Source organism: Miniopterus schreibersii, assembly GCF_964146895.1.
Source record: "Miniopterus schreibersii genome assembly, chromosome: 14".
Lineage (NCBI taxonomy): Eukaryota > Metazoa > Chordata > Mammalia > Chiroptera > Miniopteridae > Miniopterus > Miniopterus schreibersii.
Genome location: NC_138114.1, coordinates 7,405,045 through 7,430,665, shown reverse-complemented (window position 1 = coordinate 7,430,665; position 25,621 = coordinate 7,405,045). Strand labels below are relative to the sequence as shown.

Sequence of the window (25,621 nt, the reverse complement as noted above, 5' to 3'; positions counted from 1 at the left end):
GGAAAGATGCTCAACACTAATGGTCGTCAAGGCAGCACCATGAAATATCACTTCACATGCACTAGAATGACTAGAATAAAAAAGACAGATAAAGACAAGGCTGCCAAGGATGTGGAGAAACTCACACATTGCTGGTAGAATGTAAAACAACATAGCCACTTTGGAAATTGGTTTAGCAGTTCCTCCAAGCCTTAAACAGAGTTACCATATGACCTAGTACTTCTACTCCTAGACACCTACATAGAGTAATGAAAACGTATTGCCACACACACAAAAATTGTACACAAATATTTGTAACAATATATTCATAATAACCCCAAAGTGGAAACAACCTAAATTCCATTAGCTGATGAGTGGATAAACAGCATGTGGTCTATTCATACAATGGAATATTATTTGGCATTAAAAAGTAATGAACCATGGATACATACTAAACCATAAGGAACCTCAACAGCATTCTGCCAAATGAAAAAGTCATTTACAGACAGAGAAACAAGAAAGTGGGGATGTAGGTAAACGCAGTACCTGCTGCCTCCCACAACCACATCAAAATTACAACTAAAATGCAGAACAACCATCATTCAGAACCTCCTGGAATCTAGCTGAACAGAAGTCCTACAACTAGGGAACCGAAGAAGCCTCATGACTGGTAGGAGGGGCAGAGACGCAGGGCAGATCTGGGCTGAATTCCAGAGCTGCAGCCTTGGTGCCGCGGTTTACAATCAGGAGGGATACCTTGATGGTGGAGGTTTCCAGGAGGAGTGAGGGGTCCCACCCCATTAGGCCCCCATCCCAGGGTCCCAGGGCGGGGAAGAGAGGTCCCCACAACTTCAAGCTGTGAATACCAGCGGGAATTGAGGCTGAGGGACACGGAGGCTGCAGGAGTGCCAGGCAGCTTCCCTTAAAGCGCCCACACAGACTCGCCCTGACACACTCCCTCTTGGCTCCAGCACTGGGCAGCAGCTTGAAAGGAACCTGGGACATTCAGGGAGGAACCAACTTGCCTGGAATCAGGATGAGAGCTGGAGGGGCAGCTTTCTCACAGATGGAAGAGCTGGCAGAGCCCACTGCTCCTTTGACAAGCCCTCCCCTGCAGAGCCAGCAGGCAGGCACCTTCTCTGAATCTCCATCAACCTGACTCACACCTTTGGCCCCACCCTGGTGATGCCCAGAGACCCCACCTCTCCCTAATTGCAAATGCATCCAAGCCATTTCCAGTGGCTTTCCTATGCAAGTGGCCTCTATAACCTCATGCTTAAGACTTTCCTAAAATGTCTCAAACAAGCAGCAGCTGGCCTCAGCATGCCCCATACCTCTCAATAAATGGCCCCAGGCACAGCACTAGCAGCAGCCTGCATTGGTTCTTAGCTTGACCTCTCCTGGACACCCCCAAGCCCAGCATAAGTAACAGCCATCTATAGATTGCTGTGTAGCTCATGCTGGGTGGCCCTGGGCAGGGTACAGGCAGAGGCTGACTTTGCATCTCCCAGGAGGCCCCAGAGACAGTGCACCTGGTGGTCAGCTTCAACTACGCTGGATTACAACCTTACCACATCCATGAGTGACATACTCAAGGGGTGCACTTGGTGAGCACCAAAGCCCCACTGAAGCAAATCCTGCTCCATAGGGGACTCTCCAGCACAACAGCTCTTCAGCTATAGTTGCAGCTGGTCCTCACAGCCAGTTGGCTTGGTGGTCAATTCCTCCCAGTGATACCAACAGCAACCAAGGCTCAACTACAACAAGACAGTGCACACAGCCCGGCCCAGCTCAGGTGACTGGGGAGCCTGAGCCACTGGATCCTACAGGACACCTACTACACAAAGCCACTCTACAAATTCCAGGAGGCATAGCAGCTCTACCGAATATATAGAAACAAACATCAGGAAGCAGTCCAAATGCAGAGACAAAGAAACATGTCACAAAGGAAAGAACAGAAGAATCTCCAGAAAAAGAACTAAATGAAATGGAACCAAGCAAGCTACTAGATACAGAGTTCTGAATAATGGTTATAAAGATGCTCAAGGATCTTAGAAAGACTATTAAGGAAACTAGTGAGATCATCAATGACATAATAAAGAACCAGTCAGAAATGAAGGCTACACTAACTGAAAGGAAGAATAATTTACAGGGAATCAATGGTAGAGTAGAGGATGCTGAGAATCAAATCAGCAATTTGGAACATGAGGAAACAAAAAACACCCAACCAGAAGAGCAAAAAGAAAAAAGAATCCAGAAATATGAAGATAGTATAAGGAGTGTCTGGGACAACGTCAAGCGGCCCAACATTCACATTATGGGGATACCAGAAGGAGAAGAAAGAGAGCAATAAGTTGAAAACCTATTTGAAAAAATAATGACAGAAAACTTCCCCTACCTGGTGAAAGAAATAGACTTACAGCCCGGCCGGGCATGGCTCAGTGGTTAAGCGTTGACCTAGGATCCGAGTGATCAGGGTTCAATTCCCGGTCAGGGCACATGCCCGGGTTGCGGGCTGCAGCCAATCAGTGACTCTCTCATCATTGATGTTTCTATCTCTCTCTCTCCCTCGCCTTTCCTCTCTCTGAAATCAATAAAGATATATTTAAAAAAAAAAGAAAAGAAAAGAAATAGACTTACAAGTCCAGGAGGTACAGAGAATCCCAAACAAGTGGAACCCAAGCGGAACCCATAGCAAGACACATCATAATTAAAATGTCAAAGGTTAAACACAAAGAGAGAATCTTTTTTTTTTTTTTAAATATATCTTTATTAATTTCAGAGAGAGGAAATGAGTAGGAGAGAGAGAGATAGAAACATCAATGATGAGAGAGTCATTGATCGGCTGCCTCCTGCATGCCCCCGACTGGGGATCGAGCCCACAACCCGGGCATGTGCCCTGACCTGGAATCGAACCCTGATCACCTGAATCCTAGGTTGACACTCAACCGCTGAGCCACACCCAGCCAGGCCAAAGAGAGAATCTTAAAAGCAGCAAGAGAAAAGCAATTAGTTACCTACAAGGGAGCACCCATATGACTGTAAGCTGATCTCTCAACAGAGACTTTGCAGAGCAGAAGGGAGTGACAAGAAATATTCAAAGTTATGGAAAGCAAAAACCTACAACCAAGATTACTCTACCCAGAAAAGCTATCATTTAGAACTGAAGATCAGATAAAGAGCTTCACAGATAAGAAAAAGCTAAAGGAGTTCATCACCCTCAAACCAGTATTACATGAAATGTTGAAGGGTCCCTTTAAGAAGAAGCTAATGAACAAAAGAAACTGACAAACAAAATAGACACAGAGACATTGAAGCACACAACAGATGATCATATCTCAGAGGGAAGAAGGAAGGGTTGTGGGGGGGAAGAGATAACCAAAGAAGTTACAGTATATGCATATATGCATAACCCATAGACACAGACAATAATGGGGTGAAGGCCGGGGGAGGGGGTGGGAGTGAGGTGGAGGGGATCAATGGGGGGAAAAATGGGACACCTGTAATACTTTCAACAATAAAGATAAATTTTAAAAAAGAAAAAGAAAACAAAGTCACAGAGATTTACCTGTAATTCAGGTAGAATAAAACAATGAGGTTGGAAGACTAAATTCACTGGGTGTCACAGCATCTTTGAGAACTGATTAAAGGGATAGCAGGGTAACAAAATTCTACCACTCAATACAAGATTTTCCTCCCAGAATAAAAATAAAGTAAGCACATTTTTTAAAAAAAGTCATTTACAAAAGACCATATTGTAGGATTCTACTTACATGAAATGTCCGAATAAGCAAATGTATGGACACAGATTAATAGATTAGTGTTTTCCTCAGGCTGGAAGGTGGAGATGGGGAATGGGGAGTGACTATCAGTGGGTACAAAGTTTCTACTTGAGATGAAAATATTCCAAAACTAGATTATAGTAATGGATGCACAACTCTGTAAATATACTAAAAACCTTTTAATTGGATAATTCTAAGGGGTGAGTTTTATGGTATGTAAATTGTATCTCAATAAATCTGTTTAAAAAAATAAGAAGGACCCATGCTCCAGAGAGCTCATGGGGACACCAGTGGTCAGTGGGCTGGATCCAGCCCCTCAGTGTGTGTGTGGGTCATTGTGGAGTTTTGAGCAAACAAGGTGTTTGTTCTCCAGGTTCCCTCAGTCCACACCTGTTCAATGTCTATATCAAGACTTTTTTTCATTTAGTTTCCTGCTTTGGGCCCTGGAGACATTTGAGTATGAGACTCCTTCCAAGAGGAAGGCATGGAAGGAGGCGTGCTGGACAGTCAACACGGCTATCTAGGCTGTGGAGGGACCTTGGCGGAATGATGACTGTCACACCTTCCTACATGCCCCACCCTAATTTAACTTCTCACAGGGAATATGCAGTATTGCAGGTTTTCCTAATCCAATAAGGCAAAGGAAAGAGAGTAATATAGAAGCAGGGAAATACCAGTAATTCATCGGGGATTTTACTATACACACAATCAGACAGGCTCCTTTTTGCTCCTAGAGATATAGCAGCAGCATTGTCCCCATATTCTAGGAGCCTCACCACAAACATTCCAGGTTTTGTGTCACATTCCATTGTGTGGATGCACCATAATTTACTCAAACACCAGTCTATCTAGACATTTCGAAGGTTTCTAAGTTTTATTAATATAAACAATGGGGAAACTTCATGTGGAACTTTGTGCATTTTTAAGTGTTTCCTTAGGGTAGGTGCCCAGAAATGAAATTACTAAAGCAAATAGTGTAAGTTATTAGTATATATTGACAAATTTTCTTCAAAAATCTTTAACGAGTTTTCACAAGCAGCATACGGGTACCCAGTTTCATCAATTCTGGCCAGAGTTAGGTAGCATCTTTTTTTCCTGGCTTTTCTAATTTGTGAGGTGTCTCTCATCTCTTAGCTCCTATCCCCCCCCCCCCCCCCAGACACCCAGCAGTCGAGTGGTATTGAGTCGTCGAGAAATCCCCGCTGGTTGCCCAGGCTCAGACTACCTTTGGCTTGGTCCCCCTTCCATAACACTGACATTTCCATGAAACATGACGAAAAGGATGGGCACCAGGGCCGTGCGCACCCGGGTGCCTGATGTGTAACAGAGCACTGGCCGTGAGCGGCGCCAGGGCTGCTGGGCGGCCCGGAGCGGGGGAGAGAGGAGGAGGAGTGGGGCTCTGCTTCAGCCCATTTGGAAAACTCAGCATAGGGAGAGTGGGCTTACATACTAAAGGCAAAACCATAAAATTTTAGACTGTAGGAGGTTATTCCTCACGGTCTCCAGTTAAAAAGATTTTTCAAAAAAGACTCAAAATGCACTAACTGTAAAGAAAAAGATTAATGTCGCGTACCTCAAGAGGAGGAACTTCTGTTCACTAAGAAACAGCACAAAAGATGGGAAGACAACTTACAGAGTGACAGACAAGAATTATGATTTGTGATATACCAATGACCCCTACAAATCTATAAGAAGCTGGTTGTCAATTCGGCAGAAAAATAGGCAAGAGATTTGAGCAGTCACTGCACAAAACACGAGGAGCAAATATACAAAAAAAAGGGGGCTCAGCTTCATTTGGAGTCAAAGAAACCAAAAATAAGATCACAATGAAGATCTATTAATTAGATCACTGCTACCGCCACTATTACTATTACTGCCACACACACACACACACACACACACACACACACACCCCAGGTGGGCAAAACTAAACCTTGACAATACCCAAGTGTTAACAAAGCTGTTGGTGGGAAGGCTCGCACACTTCTGGCAGGAGTATAAATTAATACATCCTCCGTGAAAAACAGTTTTGCAGTATCTAATAAAATTGAAACTGCATTATAACCTATGATCCAAAAATTCTGTTTCTGGATCCAAATCTGTGTGCCTATGCACCTGGGTACATGTGCACAGGGGTCCACAGCATTGTTATTTATGAGAGCCAAAAATGGAAACCACCCAGTGTCCATCAACAGTAGAACAGATAAATAGTGATCATACTACCCTGCAAGGAAAGTCAGCGAGTGCTGCTGCACAGAGCAACGTGGACAAAACTCACAACTACCATGATGACAAATAAACAGCAGCCAGACACAAGTCTGGCCAATCCCTAAGGTCTGCAGTCAGCGTTTAGGGAAACCTGTATAGCAGTGGAACGATAAACTTTCCTCCGTTCGACCGCCTGTGGCAAAGCCCCTACAGTGAGCACTCTACCTGCTTCCAGACTATGGAAGGGAGGAGTCCTAGACTGTAAAGATGTTAAACAGCTTCCAGAGAATCAGGCTAGCTTGGGTCCTGTTAGGGGAATGGACAGCAAGTCTTATCAGTTCCACACTAATTCAGACTAAGATGTTAATGACTTGATATGTTAGTCTTATAGGCATTAGCTTAACCCAGTATTTTCTAAAGTGTGCCCTGGAGAATTGGTCCCAAAACTTTTTCCTTGGAAAAGGGTCCCAGGGTGAAACAAGCTTGGGAAACAGTTTATCACATCCCCTTCTGGAGGCTCACAGTTTGCATAAGCAGAGAGGATTCTGAGAAGTTCTGTGGTGATGGACGGTGGTTCATTGCTTTTTAACCCAGTTTTCCCCAAGAGAATTGGGCCTGTGACTTACCATCCTGCGGAATAGTGCTGCATGGGGCATCCTTTGGGAAACACCTCTCAGCCAGGGAGAGGGCGTCAGTGGGGTTTCCACGGGAACGGGTTTGGCAGTCTAGGGAGACAGGGCAGAGGGGTTTTCTGGTGAGACAGTTTGCCTCTGTCATTGATCTAATCGTCACCATTTCTTCCTCCTTCCACTAATCTGACCTTTTCATACCCTCCCCTCGCCCCCGGCGCTTCCGTTGGGGAAACGCTGGGCTTTCCCCGTCTGCACAACCTTGGAGTTCCCCTTTCTCTGAGCTCTCTGGCTTCCAGATTAGCGCAGGGAGGCCCAGCGGCAGCTAGGATAGCCTCTGCTGTGCCAGGAGCCGGGAGCGCTGGGCCGGCCAGGCAGGGGCGGAGAAGCGCCCAGGCCATCACCCACCGCGTGCTCCCTCGCTGTGACTTTATGTACCCGCGTGGCACCCGCACCCGCACGCAGAGCCATGCATACTGTGGTGGGGTTTTATCTACAGCATTTAAGCTAATCGTTCTGGGCCTTACTTTTTTCACTCGTCGTTCTGTTTCAAAGAGCAGCCGGTTGGCACAGGCAGGTGCCACCATCCTTCGGCTCCCGCACAGCGTGGCACCTCCTGAACGGGCCTCCTGTGCCCGTCCCTGCTGCAGAGCTGTGGGCCCGCGTCACTCCTGGCTGTCCAAGCCGCGCTTCAGCGAGCTTCCTCTTACTCCCCGGGGCTCGTGGCAGTCACTCTAGGGAATATTCCTAGAAGGAGAGCACATTTTACGTTTTCTAGATATTGCCGATTGTTTTCTAAGGTGTTTCTGCCAATTTTCACCCCAGCCGCTGTCCCTGAGAGTTACTATTTCCCGACCTCGGGGACACGCTTCCCACCTGGAGACATTTGCCTTCGCGTCAATCTGTGTGGGACAGTATCTCACTGTTTCCCTCCTTAAACTCACATATAACTGGCTTTATATGTAGTGTCCCAACTTATTCACCATTTCCTACTGATGGACAGTCAGCCTGTTTCTCATTTGTACATTTGTGGGTTTGTGGGTTTGTTTTTGGTGTTATAAATAGTGCTGCAGCAGCAACCTTGTGCCAACGTCCAGGCATGCAGGTGCTCTCGTTGCCATCAAGGAGTATCCAGAACTCACCCTGCCGGCCCAAATCAGCATTTTCATTTTAATTAATTTTTATCAAATTCATTGGGGGGCATTGGTTAGTAGGATCCTATAGATTTCAAGTGTACATTTCTATGATACATGATCTATATATTGCATTGTGCGTCCACCACCCAAAGCATTTTTCGTTTTAAGAAATACTGGCAGCCCTGTCCAGTGTGGCTCAGGAGGTTAGGTGTCGTCCAGTGCCCCGAAGGGTTGCTAGTTCAGTCCCGGGTCAGGGCGCATGCCAGGGTTGCAGGCTCCGTCCCTGATGAGGGGTGTGCTGGAGGCAGCAGATCGATGTTTCTCTCTCTCTCTCTACTTCTCTCTTTCTCCCTCTCTCCCCCCCCCCCACTCCCTTACTCTCTCCAAAAATCAATTTAAAAAGTTTTTTTAAAAGAAATGACAAAAATCCTTTCCCAAAATTTTATAATAATTCTCAGTCCCACTAATTGTCTATGAAACTATGCTTTTCCCATACTTTGCCAATACCTGGCGACACTGATCTTTTAAATTTTTGACAATCTAAAAATTCCTGAGACTGCGCCGTTGCCTTATCTGCGTTTCCTGACGGTGGGGAGTTAAGCGGTTCTGCGTGGCCTCCTCTGTGAACTGCCTGCGTGTGTGTTAGGATGTGTCCCTTTGGTCTGTGTACAGCATTATCATTCGTCCTCTGTTGCTTTTCTCACAGAGGACTTTATTTTCTAAATTGTGGATATTGTTTTTCCTTTTTAGCTTTCGGGTTTCTTCTTTACTTAAGAAGTCCCTCCCACCCAATGTTACATAAATACTAGATTTTTGTCCAGTGTTTTATAATTTCGTTTTTTCTTAACGTTAGGAATTTTTTCATCTGCCACTTATTTTTATAAATGATGTGAAGTAGGGGTCAAAGGTCTCCGGTGTCATTTATTACATAACACATTCCTTCCTGCTGCCTTGGGGTGACAGCCACAGTAGCCAGTTCCTGGGCTCAGCCCCACTTATAGCCATTTACTTAGGAAAGTTGTGGAATCTCTCTGTGCCTCAATCCCCACAATCTGTAAAATGGACAGAATAATAGTACAACCTCATAGGGTTTTCGAGAGAATGAAATAGGTTAAACCTTGAAAACACATGGAATAGTATTTGGCACATAGAAAGCACACAGTAAGTATTAGCTGCTGTGGTATTATACTCACTTATTTTCTTGGGTCTGTTTCTGGACTTGGTGTTAGTCTATTATTTACTCCTCAGACCAGCACGTTTTTTGAATATAATAACTTTCTAATATATGTTAATAGCTGTTTTGTTTTTCCCAACACCATTTATTGAAGAGACTGCCTTTACTCCATTGCATGCTCTTGCTTCCTTTGTCAGATATTAACTGACCATAATGGCGTGGGTCTGTTTCTGGGGTCTCTGTTCTGTTCCACCGATCAATATGCCTGTTCTTGTGCCAGTACCAGGCTGTTTTGATTACAGTGGCTTTGTAGTATAGTTTGATATCCAGTAAAGTGATCCCTCCAACTCTGTTCTTCTTTCTCAATATTGCTGTGGCTATTTGGGGTATTTTTTGGTTCCGTATACATTTTTGGAATATTTGTTCGAGCTCTATGAAATATGCTGTTGGTATTTTAATAGGAATTGCATTAAATCTCTAGATTGCTTTGGGTAGTATGGACATTTTAATGATATTAATTCTTCCAATACATGAACATGGAATATTCTTCCACTTGTTTATACCTTCCTCTATTTCTTTTTTCAATGTCCTGTAGTTTTCCGAGTACGAGTCTTTTACATCCTTGGTTAAGTTTATTCCTCGGTAACTATTTTTTAGTTGCAATGGTAAATGGTATTGTGTTTTTAGTTTCACTTGTTGGTGTATAAAAATGCTGCTGATTTTTGGATGTTAATTTTGTATCTAGCCACCTTGCCGAATTCGTTTGTCATATCTAGTAGTACTTTGATGGAGTCTTTAGGGTTTTCTATATACAATATCACGTCATCTGCAAATAATGACAGTTTTACTTCCTTCTTTCCAATGTGGATACTTTTTATGTTTTCTTCCTGTCTGATGGCTGTGGCAAGGACTTCCAGTACTATGTTGAATAAGAGTGGTGAAAGTGGACATCCCTGTCTTGTTCCTGTTTTTAAGGGAAATGGTTTTTGTTTTTGACCATTGAGTATGCTGTTGGCTGTAGGTCTGTCATATATGGCCTTTATTATATTGATGTATGTTCCCTCTATCCCCACTTTGCTGAAAGATTTACCAAAATGGGTGCTGGATTTTGTCAAATGCTTTTTCTGCATCTATTGATATGATCATAAGATTTTTTTCTTTCATTTTGTTTATGTGGTGTATCGCACTTATTGATTTGCAAATATTATACCAGCCTTGCATCCCCAGGATAAATCCCACTTGGTCGTGGTGTATGATCTTTTTAATGTATTGCTGGATCTGGTTTGCTAGTATTTTGTTGAGGATTTTTAGCATCTATGTTCATCAGGGATGTTGGCCTATAATTTTCTTTCTTTGTAGCATCTTTATCTGGTTTTGGGATTAGGATGATGCTGGCCTCATAGAAAGAGTTTGGGAGTTTTCCCTCCTGTTTAATTTGCTGGAGTAGTTTGAGTAGAATAGGTGTTAATTCTTCTTTGAATGTTTGGTAAAACTCGCTTGTAAATCCATCTGGTCCAGGACTTTTGTTTGCTGAGAGTTTTTTGATTACTGCTTCAATTTCATTAGTTGTTATTGGCCTATTCAGGTTTTCTGCCTCTTCTTGATTCAGCTTTGGAAGATTGTATGCTTCTAGGAATTTTTCCATTTCACCCAAATTGTCCATTTTGTTGGCATATAGTTGTTCATAGTGTTTTCTTATGATCCTTTGTATTTCTGTTGGTTCAGCTGTTATAGCATCTCTTCCATTTCTGATTTTATTTATTTGGATCCTCTCTCTTTGTTTCTTGGTGAGTCTGGCTAAAAGTGCATCAATCATCTTTTTCTTTTCAAAGAACCTGCTCTTGGTTTCATTGATTTTTTTTTGTATTTTTTTTTGTCTTTATGTCATTAATTTCTGCTGTGATCTTTATTATTTCCTTCCTTCTACTTCCCTGGGACTTTTCTTGCTGTTCTCTTTCTAATTCTTTCAGTTGTTGTGTTAGATGGTTTAGTGGAGCTTTTTCTTGTTTCTTGAGATAGGCCTGTGATGCTATGAACGTTCCTCTCAGGGCTGCTTTCATTGTGTCCCATAGATTTGGGGTTGTTGTCTGTTCAGTTTCATATTTTTCCAGGAAGTGTTTGATTTCTTCCTTGATCTCCTTGGTAACCCATTCATTGTTTAATAACATGCTATTTAGCCTCCATGTGTTTGAATATATTTGAGTTCTTTTTATAGTGGTTGATTTCTAGTTTCATGGCATTGTGATCTGAGAAGATGCTTGATATGATTTCAATCTTCTTGAACTTGTAGTGACTTCCTTTGTGCCCTGACATGTGGTCTGTTTTTGAGAATGTTCCATGTGCACTTGAAAAGAATGTGTATTCTGCTGCTTTGGAATGAAATGTTCTGTAAATGTCAATTAAATCCATTAGATCTAGTGTGTCATTTAAGGTCTCTGTTTTCCTGTTGATTTTTTGTCTTGATGATCTGTCCAATGCTGACAGTGGGGTGTTCAAGTCCCCCACTATGATTTTGTTGCTGTCGATCTCCCCCTTAAAAGAAGTTTTTTATATACTTAAGTGCTCCTATGTTGGGTGCATATATATTTACAAGGGTTATTTCCTCCTGTTAGATCGATCTCTTTAGTATTATGCAGTGGCCTTCTTTGTCTCTTGTTATGGTCTTTATTTTGAAGTCTATTTTGTCAGAAATAAGTATTACTACTCCAGCTTTTTTAAGTTTCCATTGCATGGAATAATTTTTTCCATCCCTTCACTTTCTGCCTGTGTGAATCTTTTGCTCTCAGTGGGTCTCTTGTAGACAGCATATATATGGGTCCTGTTTTCTCATCAATTCAGCCCACCCTATGTCTTTTGACTGGAGCATTTATTCCATTTACATTTAAGGTTACTATTGATATCAACTTATTTAATGCCATTTTCCCCCTTTATGCTGATGTACCTTTCTCTCACTATTCCTTCTTTTTCTTAGAGCAGTCCTTTTAGCATTTCTCGCAATGCTGGTTTGGTGGTGCTGAATTCCTTTAGCCTTCTTTTGTCTGGGAAGCTCTTTATTTCACCTTCGTTTTTAAATGATAGCCTTGCTGGATAAAGCAGTCTTGGTTGCAGGTTCCTGCTTTTCATTACTTGGAGAACTTCATGCCACTCCCTTCTGGCCTGAAGTGTTTCTGTTGAGGAATCTGCTGTCAACCTTATGGGGGTCCCTTGTAGGTCACTGCTTGTCTCTCTCTTGCAGCCCTTAATATTCTCGCTTTGTCCTTAACATTCTCCATTTTAATTATGATGTGTCTTGCAGTGGGTCTCTTTGGGTCCCTCTTGTTTGGAGCCCTCTGTGCTTCCTGAACTAGTGCGGCTTTCTCCTTCGCCAGCCTAGGGAAGTTCTCTGTCATTATTTCCTCCACCAGGTTCTCTATTCCGTGCTCACTTTCTCCCCCTCTGCCACCCTTATGATGTAAATCTTGTTTCACTTCATGTTGTCCCAAAATTCCCTTCAACTGTCCTCATGCTTTTCAAGTGTTTTTTCTTCTTGCTGCTCTGATTGAGTGTTGTTTTTTTCTACCTTATCTTCTAAGTCACTTATTCTATCCTCTGCTTCATTGAGCCTGTTTTTAATCCCTTCCAGCATATTCTTGGTATCAGATATAATATTCTTCATTTCTGCCTGGTTCTTATTTATCATATCTAGCTCCTTCATCATGCTGATGAAGCTTTCACTGAGTTCCTGGGCCTTCCCATTAAGTGTCTTGTGGTTCTCATTAATTTCCTTGAGCATCTTTATAACCATTACTCTGAACTCTATTTCTGATAATTTAACTCCATCTTATCAAGGTCTTTTTCTGGTGATTTTCCCTTTTCTTTAGTTTGTGGGTTGTTTCTTTGTCTCCCCATTTTAGTGACACTTAGTGTTTTTATCTGTATAGATATATTTGCTGTCTCCCAGGCTTGTGGGGTGGCATTTTGTAGTGTATGTCCAGTGGGACCCAGAGGTGTGTTTTCCTTATAATTCTGAGATATTTGCTCTAGGTATGTCCCTTCTGTGGGTGTCCCTTTTGTGAGTTCTTTGGGATCTCCTGTTGTGATTGTGTCTAGATTGTTGTTGACCCATCCTTGGGAGGACTCTCCTCTCATTTTGGTTAACTGCGAGGCTCAGCCACAACCATGTCGTGTGAGCTGTTGTACAGGTGCAGACCCTCTGATGTTTCTTCATGGCTCCTTACTCAAAATATGTCCACTCAGGTATATTTCTCTTGTTTTTCCAAGCTGGCTATGCAGTATTTTAGCTGTAAATCCAGTCAATGGCTGGAAACAAGGTCGCTCTGCTTGTCCGAGTGCTGCCATCTTCCCTCCTCAAATTTTTAGCTTATTTTCCATTATTTACACCACTGGTACTTTTTTTTTATTTCCTGGCTGAAATCCACAAAACAGATAATAGTAGTAACAATGAACATTCTCTCTGGTCTTGATTTTGAGAAAATACCTTTGATATTTTTGTTTGTTTAAATTTAAACTTGTTCTTTTTTTCAGAAGAACACTCTTTACTATATTTAGGAACTTCTTGGTTCATCCTGCTTTCATTTTTGCCTGTCTGAACTTGTTCAATTAATTTCTTTAGAAAGGGCATGTGCTTGCCACCACCACCACCCCCCCATTCTCCTGCCCTCACCAATTATTTGACTTGATATAAATGGCTTAGATGATGATTTTTTAAAAAGTCTATAAACATTGTCTTCCCATTTTTAGTATGGCCAGCAAGGAAACTAGTGGTAATTTGATTTATTTATTTTTCTCGCAGAAGCTTGTGAGCTTCTAGGAGCATCTTTCTCTTCCCTCTCACCCTTCAGCCCTTTCTTCATCCCTCCTCAACCCCCATCTTTCTCTCTCCCTTTCTCTCCTTTTCTCTCTCTCTCTCTCACACACACACACACACACACACACACACACACACACACACTCTCTCTCTCTTCAACATTTCAATCAGTATATATCTAGGTATGCCGTTTTTCTTTCTCCCTCCCCCCAGGATTTATTCAGAAAACTGAGAAATGTAAGGCACTATACAACAGAAAATGCTTTTCAAAACTGTGTTTGCTCTGAGAGTGCTTACCCCCAGTCCCTGTTTACCTGTGGTTTAATGAGAGGCTTCCTGGGCCAACAACAGCACAAGAAACTGGGGAGGTTTTTGTGACAGTAAAGGGGACTTCTTAATGTTCAACAATTTCAGTGTTTTACTTTCCTCTCATAAGAGACATTTAAAAGGAAGGAGAATTAGGAATACAAATGGAAAAGCTGAAATCTCAGAATATAAGTTTTGGTTTTTAAACAAATACAAGATCATTCTCCCTGCCCTAAAGAAACGGACAGGATTTGTTTTGTCTTTTGTTTTCTATAAACAAAAAGAAAAGTAAAATTAAAAAAACAAAACATAATTGGCCAATGCTGCGGGTTAAGTTTTAAGAACATCAGGATCTAAAAACTTTGACTGGATAGAGTGTATAGCCTCTTTTTAGGGGGAGCTATTTTGATTACAAAAATCTTTGCACCTGCTATTGGCAGTTCTCTGTGCTGGGTGGGAGCTGGGAGGGGAAGACTCCCTTAGCCACCCGTGGCCTGTGCACCTACTGTGCAGGCATAACAACTGTCCTGTCCCCCCACTCCCGACCACCACACAGTTCAGAGTGCACTGACCCAGCTGGTGGGACACTGGACACCCAGGTCAGGTCTGGGGGCAGCCTTAGCCACATGGGACCAGCAAGGCAGTTCTATGGAGCACTTGGGAGGCATTGCTGTTCAGTGTCAACTCCAATAACTTAGGGATTCTGATGTTTTCTTTTTTGATTCCTTTTACACAGTATGCATGCCCACCACAGCTTTCCTTCTGCTATAAGTTCAGTCTCTGTAAGGGTTTAGGGGGCCTCGGGCCTCCCACTGTAATGCTCAGGGACAGCACAGTGGGCTGTCACAGGACCTGGGGGGGGCAGTACCTCACGAGACACCTGTAATATGATGAGCTGGTGGCAGACACACCCTCAGACCACATGGGTAGTCTTTATGTTGAGGTCCCTGACCCAAAGGCACTTAACCCAGTTTTCTTCTCTTGCATACTCAGGTGGATGGAATGGAACCCTGGATTCCCCTTGAGCATCGACGCCAAATGCCACAAGGATTTACCTCGTGACATCCAGTTTGATAGTGAGAAAGGAGTGGACTTTGTCCTGAACTACTCAAAAGCGTAAGTCTAGGAGAACTTAAGGACACTGGGCAGCTCCTCCGATGGCTGGGCTGCAAGTGTGACCCTCACTGCTTTCCTCGTGGGGCCCTGGGTTAGGCAGCAGCTCAGCTGAGCTCCTCTGTCCAAAGGCTGCTGATCATTTCTCGGTCTTAGAGGGAATCCTAAAGGCACAATCACATGGTATAAACATTACAGCTGGGAAGACTCCAGACACCAGACATAGCTGTGTTTCTGCCCAAAGTGGAGGTCTTCAATGGGAATGCCCATCCCACCCACGTCTTCTCCCCTCTCTGGCCACCTCAAGGGGAAACAGTGTGCAGGCTGTCACCTAGATGGCAGGACTCTGCAGTAATGGTGGCCACCGTGCCCATGCCCATGCTGGTCCTTTGCTTGTGTCCCCCATCCATGTTCATCCGTCACAACCACCCCGGAGGTAGCACACTCATGATCCCCCATTTGCAGCTGCAGAGCCTGAGGAGTAAGAAAGTCAAATGCTTGGCCCAGGAGTCCTGCCGATAGGTGGCAGAGAGCAGTCCTGTGCCTCCTCCTTGAGGCTGTATTGCTGCAGGGTTTGTGAAGCTCAGTGAATCTTGAGACCCTTGGGTGCTTGTTAAAAATATGGAGCCACAGCCCCACCCAAGGCTAGTGGAGGGACCTTTCATCTGTACCTGGACACTTTAAGGGATTCTCACCATCATGGAAAAACAGAAAACCCTAAATCCCCATTCTGCAGCCTGACAGAGCCTTAGAATGCCCAGAGGAGCTCTAGGACCTCCCGACCCCCAGCCAGGAGCTGAGGGCCCCAGGGCAGAACCCTGGCCCCAGGAAGGCACATTCAGGAATCTCGTGGGTGGAGAACCACAACCCACACAGTTTCAATGGCAACATTTGCTGAATTGCATAGCTGCTCCCCTCTAGAAGGGTGCCCCACTTGGTCAGACTTCTGAAAGGGAAGTGCAGGAGGCCACATACCAGGTTGGGCCAGGGGCTTCCTCCTTTGCACATTTTGAAAGAACTGCACACACACACACCCAAAGAGTCACACAATTGCACAGCCTTACAGTCGTGCTCTGCAGGGAATCCCCTCCTGTCAGAAAGACCGTATGCATATGTCTCTGAAAGTGAAAGTGGGAGTAGGAAGGGGCTGACTCAACAGCCTCTGCTCCGTGTCCGTCTCCTAGGGGTAGTGCTGTCTACACAGAATCATCTATTTTAACCTGGGAACCAGATACTGTGTTTCCAGATGAGTAAACTTAGGTTTCACTGGGTCCAGGTCAAAGAACTTGCCTAAAATTAAGCAGAAATTGGCAAAACCAGGATTTGAATCCAGGTCTACTTGGGTCCAAACCTGGGGATTGCCCGCACCACCACCACTACAATTGGGATCAACTAGAGAGAGAAAATAAAACCAAACATCTTGGTTAGTAATGCAGCAGCACCCAACATCTGGCTCCCTGGAAACATCATGGCAATTAAATGTCTCACTTCCAACCCAGGGATTGGCATTGAGTCAAAGGCATGTGGGTTTAGTAGGGCAGAGCCCAGACCAGGATGGGACAAACAGAACAGAAGGCCTTTGTGACAGAAGTTTCAAGAGAAAATGATAACTTTGGAGAGACAGTGAGGTCAAAGAAGAGGATACGGCTTTGAGGGCAGTGCTGCCTTGCTTGGTAATGGCTAGAGGGTTGGATGGTAGATGGATAGATGGAAGTGGATGAATTGTGGAGGTGGATGGATATTGGAGGGATGGATGGTGGGTGGGTAGATTCATGGATTGTGGAGGGATGGAAGGATGAATGAATGGATGTAGGAAGGAAGGAAGGAAGGAAGGAAGGAAGGAAGGAAGGAAGGAAGGAAGGAAGGAAGGAAGGAAGGAAGGAAGGAAGGAAGGAAGATGGAGGGATGGAGGGATGGAGGGATGGAGGGAGGGATGGATGGATGGATGGATGGATGGATGGATGGATGGATGGACAGATGGATGGTGAAGGGAGGGAGAAGTGAACAGATGGGCAGATGGATAGATGGATGGTGAATGGATGGTGCAATGAAGGCCAGGCTGTGCCTTTCTTATGTCTGACCCATGTTCCTTAAGGTCATGGCCATCTTTGTATTTCAGGAGCCTAGCCTTGCAGCTACCACAGACTAGGTGCTAAGTAAACTTGGTCAAAATGAAATGAGTGTGAACCAACTGGCTTCTCAGGTGCCTTTGTTGCCACCTCATAGACCCTCACTTCACACACACACATATACTCACATGCACACAATTACTTTTTTATTCTCCTGATCCCCATCATAGCTAATGGTAGCCTAGATCAGTGGTTCTTGGTTCTGATTGTGCATTTAATGTTACAGATTCCATGCCACCTCCCCCTCCCCCACCCTGCCACACCTGGACCTGCCAGCATCTTCCATCCCAGGCATGGGTATATATATTTTTATGTTCATACTTTATTAAATATTTTATTTTATTGCAGCAAATAATATAGTTTCTATATTTCTTAACATCCCAGTAATACATTCTTGCAAGTGTTACCAGTTATACTAATAGATAAAAATTAGATTACAAAATTTAAATTTCCATTTTATGCAGTTGACAATTTTTATATTTTATTTATTTATTTCTTTGTCAATTCAACACAATTCATTAAGTGCTGAGGAGAAGGAATTGTTCTACCTTTTCCTTATGCTTTCTTTTAATTGAATTTGTTGGGGTGACATTGGTTTACAAAACCACACAGGTTTCAAGTGTACAACTCTGTACACCACATCATGTGCTTATTGCCCTGAGCAAAGTCTCTTTCCATCCCCATTCTCCCCCCTCACTTTGCCCACCTCCTACCTACCTCCATCCCCCTTTCCTTCTGGCTACCTCACATTGTTGTCTGTGACTGTATGTTACGTATATATGTCTTTTGGCTAATCCTTTCACTTTCTTTCATCCAGTCCCCTCACTCACCTCCCCTCTGACAGCTGTCAGTCTGTTCCATGTATCCAGGCCTCTGTTTCTATTTTCTTTGTCACTTTATTTTGTTCATTAGATTCCACATATTAGTGAGATCATATGGCATTTGTCTTTCTCTGACTGGCTTATTTCGCTTAGCGTTATACTCTCCAGGTCCATCCATACTGTCACAAAAGGTAAGATTTCCTTCCTCTTTACAGCTGCGTATTATTCCATTGTGTAAATGTCTCACAGCTTTTTTTATCCACTCATCTACTGATGGGCACTTGGGCTGTTTCCAGGTCTTGAATATTGTAAATAACTTTGCGATGAAGATAGGGGTGCTTATATTCTTTCTGATTGGTGTTTCAGGATTTTTAAGATATACTCCTAGGAGTGGGATCACTGGGCCATAAGGCAGTTCCATTTTTAATTTTTGAGGAAATTCTACACTGTTTTCCATTGTGGCTGCACCAGTCTGCATTCCCACCAGCAGTGCACTAGGGTTCCTTTTACTCCACAGCCTCACCAGCACTTGTTGATTGTTAATTAATTAATAGTAGCCATTCTGGCAGGTGTGAGGTGATACTTCATTGTGGTTTCAATTTGCATCTTTCCAATGATTAGTGACCTTGAGCATTTTTTCATATGTCTCTTGGCCATCTATATGTCCTCTTTGGGGAAGTGTCTATTCAAATCCTTTGCCTGTTTTTTAATTGGGTTGTTTCTTTTTCTTTTGTTGAGTTGTATGGGTTCTTTGTATACTTTGGAAATTAAACCCTTATCAGATGTATCATTGGCAAATATGTTCTCCCATAACGTGGGGTTCCTTTTCATTTTCATGCTGGTTTCTTTTGCTGTGCAGAAGCTCTTTAGTTTAGTGTAGTTCCATTTGTTTATTTTTTCCTTTGTTTCTCCTGCCCTAGGAGATGTATCAGTGAAAATTCTGCTACAAGAGATGTCTGACATTTTGCTGCCCATGTCTTCTAGGATTTTTATGGTTTCATGACTTACAGTTAAATCTTTAATCCATTTTGAGTTTATTCTTGTGTATGGTGGAAGTTGGTGGTCTGGTTTCTTTTCTCTTTCTTTCTTTCTTTCTTTCTTTCTTTCTTTCTTTCTTTCTTTCTTTCTTTCTTTCTTTCTTTCTTTTTCTTTCTTCTTCTTTTTTTATTTTTTTTTGCATGTACCTGCCCAATTTTCCCAACACCATTTATTGAAGAGACTGTCTTTACTCCATTGTACTCCCTTGCCTCCTTTGTCAGATATTAATTGACCATAATGGTGTGGGTTGATTTCTGGGTTCCCTATTCTGTTCCACTGATCTATATGCCTGTTCTTGTGCCAGTACCACACTATTTTGATTACAATGTCTTTGTAGTATAATTTGATATGTAGTATTATGAACCCTCCAAATTTGTTCTTTTTTCTCAAGATTGCTGAGGCTATTTGGATTTTTTGTTTGTTTGTTTGTTTGTTTGTTTGTTTGTTTTGGGTTCCATATATTTGTGGAGTATTTATTCTAGACCTGTGAAATATGCCATTAGTATTTTAATAAGGATTGCATTGAATCTATAGATTGCTTTGGGTAGTGTTAATTCTTCCTATCCATCAACCAGGTATATGCTTCCACTCATTTGGATCTTCTTCTATTTCTTTTTTAGTGTCCTGTAGGTACATGTCTTTTACCTCCTTGATTAAGTTTATTCTTAGGTATCTTGTTATTTTTTTGTTGCAGTAGTAAATGGAGTTGTTTTCTTAGTTTCTGTTCTGATAGTTCATTATTGGTGTATAAAAATGCCACTGATATCTGAATATTAATTTTGTACCCTGCTACTTTGACAAATTTATTTATTAGATCTATTAGTTTTTCAGTGGAGTCTTTAGGGTTTACTATGTACAATATCATGTCATCTGAGAAAAATTACACTTTTACTTTCTTCTTTCCAATTTGGATGCCTTTTCTCTCTTCTTGTTGTCTGACCACTGTGGCTAAAACTTCCAGTAATAACTTGAATGAGGGTGGTGAAAGCAGACATTCTTGTCTTTTTTCTGATCTTAAGGGAAACACTTTTACTTTTTGCCCAATGAGTATGTTTGAGGTAGGTTTTTCATATATGGGCTTTAGTATGTCGAGGTATGATACCTCTAGTCCCACTTTGCTGAGAGTTTTTATTAAAAATGTGTGCTAGATTGTGTCAAATGCTTTTTCTGCATCTATTGATATGATAATGTGATTTTTGTTCTTCATTTTGTTTATGTGATATATCACATTTATTTATTTGTGAATATTGTACCAACTTTGTATCCCTAGATTAAATCCCACTTGATCATGGTGTATTATCTTTTTGATGTATTGCTGGATCCAGTTTGCTAATATCTTGTTGAGGATTTTAGCATCTATGTTTATCAGAGATATTTGGCCTATAATTTTCTTTCTTTGTAGTGTCTTTATCTGGCTTTAGAGTCAGGATAATACTGGCCTCTTAAAAAAGAGTTTGAAAGTCTTCCCTCCTCTTGAATTTTTTGGAATAGCTTGAGGAGAATTGGTGTTAGTTCTTCCTTGAATGTTTGGTAAAACTCCCCTGTGAATCCACCTGGTCCAGGACTTTTGTTTGCTGGGAGGTTTTTTTTACTATTGTTTCAATTTTATTAGTTGTTATCAGCCTAGTCAGGTTTTCTGATTCTTCATGATTCCATTTTGGAAGATTGTATGTTTCTACAAATTTTTCCATTTTGCTCCAGTTGTCCAATTTGTTGGCATATCATTCTTCATAGTATTTTCTTACAATCCATTGTATTTCTGTGATGTCAGTTGTTACTTCACCTCTTTCATTTCTGATTTTATTTATTTGGATCCTCTCTCTCTTTTTCTTGATGAGTGTGGTTGAAGATTTACCAGTCTTGTTTATCTTTTCAAAGAACCAACTTTTGTTTTCATTGATTTTTTTTTTTTTTGATTTTTTTTAGTCTCTGTGTCACTTATTTCTGCCCTGATTTTTATTATTTCCTTCTTCTAGTTACTCTGGACTCTGTTGTTTTTTCTAGCTCTTTTAGGTGTAGGGTTAGATTGTATATTTGAGGGTTTTGTTTGCTTCTTGAGATAAGCCCTTATACTACTAGCTTCCCTCTCAGGACTGCTTTTGCTGTATCCCATAAATTTTGAGTTGTTGTGTGTTTATTTTCATTTGTTTCCAAGTAATTTTTTATTTCTTCCTTGATCTCATTGTTAACCCACTCATTCTTTAATGACATGCTATTTAGCCTCCATGTGTTTGAATGTTTTCCTGTTTTTTAATTGTAAGTGATTTCTAGTTTCATAGCATTGTGGCCAGAGGAAATGCTTGATATGATTTCAATCTTCTTGAATTCATTAAGACTTATTTTGTGTCCTAACATGTGGTCTATCTTTGAGAATGTTCCAGGTGCACATGAGAAGAATGTATATTCTTCTGCTTTGGGATGAAATGTTCTGTAAATATCAAATCAGTTCAATCCAGTATGTCATTTTAAGCTGCTGTTGCCTTCTGAATTTTTTTTTTTTTTTTTTGGCCTGGAAGGTCTACTCATTGATGTTAGTTCAGTGTCAAAATCTACTACTATGACTGTATTGCTGTCAAGTTCTCCCTTAATATCCACCAAGACTTTTTAAATATACTTAGGTGCTCCTATGTTGAGTGTATATATATTTACAAGGATTATATCCTCTTGTTTGATTGGTCTCTTTAGTATTATGTGGTGACCTTTTTGTCTCTTGTTATGGCCTTTGTTTTGAAGTCTACTTTGTCAGATATAAGTATTGCTACCCCAGCTTTTTTTTTGGTTGGCATTTTCCTAGAATATTTGTTTCCATCCCTTCACTTTTAGTCTGTGTGCATCTTTTGTTCTGAGGTGTGTCTCTTGTAGACAGCATATATATGGGTCATGTTTTCTTATCCATTCGGCTACCTTATGTCTTTTAATTGGAGCATTTAATCCATTTACATTTAAGGTTATTATTGACAGGTACTCATTTATTGCCATTTTATTCTTCATACCTATGTGCCTCCCTCTTTCGATTTCTTTTTTTCTTTTTTCTTCTTAAAGCAGGCCTTTTAACATTTTCTGCAATACTGGTTGGTGAACCCCTTTAGCTTTTTTTGTCTGGGAAGCTCTTTATTCACCTTACATTTTAAATGATAGCCTTGCCAAATAGAGTAGCCTTAGTTGTAGGTCCTTACTTTTGATCACTTTTAATATTTCATGCCAGTCCTTTCTGGCGTGAAGTGTTTCTCTTGAGAAATCAGCTGACAGCATTATGGGAGCTCTTTTGTATGTACCTAACTCTCTCTCCCTTGCTGCTTTTAAGATTCTCTGTTTGTCTTTAACCTTTGCCACTTTAATTTTGATGTGTCTTGGTGTGGGCCTGTTTGGGTTCATCTTGAGTGGGACTTTCTCTGCTTTCTGAACTTGTGTGAGTTTTTCCTTCACCAGGTTAGGGAAGTTTTCAGCCATTATTTCTTCAAACAGGTTCTCTATGTCTTGCTTTCTCTCTTCTCCTTCTGGTACCCTTATGATGTAGATGTTATTACACTTGACGTTGTCCCAGAGGTCCCTTAGATTTTCCTCATTTTTTAAAATTCCCTTTTCTTTTTAATGCTCACTTGGGTGCTTACTGTTACTCTGTTCTCTAAATCACTGATTAGATCCTCTGCTTCATTTAGCCTGCAGTTGATTCTTTCTACTATATTCTTCATTTTAGATATTGTATTCTTCATTTCTGACTGGTTCTTTTTTATAATTTCTATGTGTTTTTAAATGTTTACTATCTCTTTGTTTAGTTCTCACTGACATCATCCATTCTTCCCCTAAGGTACTTGAGCATCCATTGTTTTAAACCCTGCATCTGATATATTGGTTACTTCCATTTCACTTAATTCTTTTTCTGGGGATTTCTCTTGTTCTTTCATTTGGGGCATATTTCTTTGTCTCCTCATTTTGTCTCTGTGCATTAGGTAGATCTGCTATGGCTCCTTAACTTGTTATTATGGCTTTATAATGTAGGTGTCTTGATGGACTCAGTGGCACAATCTTCCAGATCACCTGAGCTCAGTGCTCCAAGAATGTAGGTTATGTGCACCCCTTGTTGTAGTTGAGTCTTTTTGTTTTTTAATCCTCACCTGTGGATATTTTTTTCATTGCTTTTCAGAGACAGCGAAAGGGGGGGGCAGGGTGGAACACTGACGTGAGAGAGACACATTGATTGGTTGCCTCCTGACCCGGGCCAGGGATCAAGCCTGCAACTGAGGTACGTGCCCTTGGCCAAAATCAAACCCAGGACCCTTCAGTCTGCAGGCAGATGCTCTAGCCACTGAGCCAAACCAGCTAGAGCTGTAGTTGAGTCTTGAATGCTCTTGGCCCTTTGGTGGGTGGAGTTAATCTTTCAGGCTGGTTAACTATAAGGGTAAACCTCAATCAGAGGCATTGGTAGATTTTTTATGTTTTTACTGATTTTAGAGAGAGAAGTTAGAGGGATAGAGATAGAAACAACGAGAGAGAAACATTGATCGACTGTCTTTGCAGGCCCTGTACTGGGGATTGAGCCTGCAACCTGGGCATGTGCCCTGACTAGCAATAGAACTGGAAACCTTTTAGTGCATGGGTTGACCCTGCATCACTGAGCCACACCAGCTGGCAGCATTGGTATATTTTTCAAGCTCCCTGGGTGATTCCAACGTGCAGTTAAGTTTGAAGCTTCTGGCCTAGATTTTTTTCCTTGGGCTTACCCTCTTCCCAGTTGCTTCTGGGCTCAGGCTCACATTCTAGGGCCTCACTGTGCAAATCCTCCTCTCCCAGCTCCACCATTTCTCTCTGGGATGTTCAGAAACATCTTTCTGCCTGCTTCTCTGGGGTCCACTCCACAGAGCAATTGGAAGGTTTTTCTCAGGGGTCATATAACTTATTGGAGGCTTCATCTGCAAAAGCAAGTATATCTCTTTTACCCCCCCTATCGAAAATCTTTCAAGGATTGCCCCAACCACAGGCAAGAGCCCAGCCTTCTCTCCTGCCCCCACATAGGACATTCCAGCCATGTGCATCCAGACTCGTTTGCCAGGAGCCTTCATGCCCCTTTGTTTTTGCCCTCCATTTCTTTTGCCTCGAATGCCCTACTTTTTCTCTTTGCCCAAAGAAGTCCAACTCAGTATTTTTCAGAAATTTCTAGAAGCCCCTGGGTTTGAGTGATGCTTTCTCCCCTGTGTTCCACAGTATTTGCCGCACAGGCCACCACCTCTCAAATGACACCATACCCCATATTTATTTACATCTCCCATGTGACTTGGCCTCTTGAGCTATGGGGCCCAAGTGACATGGGAGAAATGCTGAGATGGGCTCTCAGCCTCTCCTGGCAAAGCACAGTTGGAGCAGTCAGCTGAGTAACACCTCTGTTGGCACAGCGAACTGAGGCCCATGGAGGGCTAAGGAGGAGATAAGGGACATGGCTTCTGCATTTGAGGAGGGTGAAGCCTGAGTCAAGGGGGCTTGACCTCAGGGAAGCAGGTCAGAAGAATCCCCCCACCCCGGGGAGATGAGGGGTGCATGGGAGAGGTGCCTAGGCTAGTAGAAGGTGATTCTAGGAAAACTGTCTAACTCCTCTCAGCTTTGCTGTTTTCGTCTGAAAAACAAGACCATGGCTCCTTCTTGGGGGTTTGTAAGAATGTAGTGTGCATATGCACCACATATGTCAGCCGTGGACAGAGAAGCTTCTCTCTAAAGATACATCAGTCTCCCTTATTCTTGGTAATGTGGTCATGCCAGGCAGGACCCCTTCTCCATCACCACTCCCTCTAATGGCCTCTGCCCTCAAGGGCTCGGAGAGGGACTCTCACTCTCTGCAGTTATCTCATTATGGGACCCAGGAAGGCTTCACAGCAGAAGGGCATCAGGGCTGGCCTTGCTGCTGGCCAAGCAGACACAGAGAAGTAGGGCAAGTATGCTGGGGCAGAGAGAGCACCACATGCAAAGTCCGGGTGGCTGGGCCTGCTCACAGGGCCAGGTGAGTTGTGAAATTTCCTGATGGCATCAAAGGAGGAGCATCTTATGTGTTTACTCACTACTCACCATTTGCAGTCTGGGGCTTGATTGCAGGAGGTTGGCAGGTTGATAGGGGAAAGTTCTCTTTAAAGGAAATTGAGAAAGAGAGTTTCCTTCCCAGTAGAGAGGACAGTGCAGAAATGTGACTGAGTTTGGGGGGAACTGACCAGCCTCATGCAAGGACCGGGGTGCTCAGACTCTCACCCACTATGCATTTCCCATCAGGTGAGATTGGGTGGGGTAGCTCCTTGAAGGCACAGCCTGCTCACTGGGCAGAGGCACCTCACCCATACCCCAGTCGTCTTCCTGAAAAGGCTGCACCAGAAATGCTGCCACGAGCTGCAGCTGACACTACGGGTCTGGGGTTGTGATGTTCAGTGAAAGATGAGGAGAGTTGGAGCCACGATGCAGAAGTTTAACTGGGGGCCTTCGAGGGTCTCACGAGAGAGCCCAGAGGTGGGGAAGAAGCTGA

General features: G+C 42.6%; 1 protein-coding gene across 3 annotated transcripts in view; it reads left to right on the top strand.

Moving 5' to 3' along the window:
* Positions 1 to 25,621, top strand: part of ALOX5 (arachidonate 5-lipoxygenase) — a 61,825-nt gene that overhangs the window by 12,930 nt on the left and 23,274 nt on the right. For all 3 annotated transcript variants that reach the window (XM_081158113.1, XM_081158114.1, XM_081158112.1), the window contains one exon: positions 15,015 to 15,137. In XM_081158113.1, coding sequence (XP_081014239.1) covers positions 15,015 to 15,137 — 123 coding nt within the window. The remainder of the gene's footprint in view (positions 1 to 15,014; positions 15,138 to 25,621) is intronic.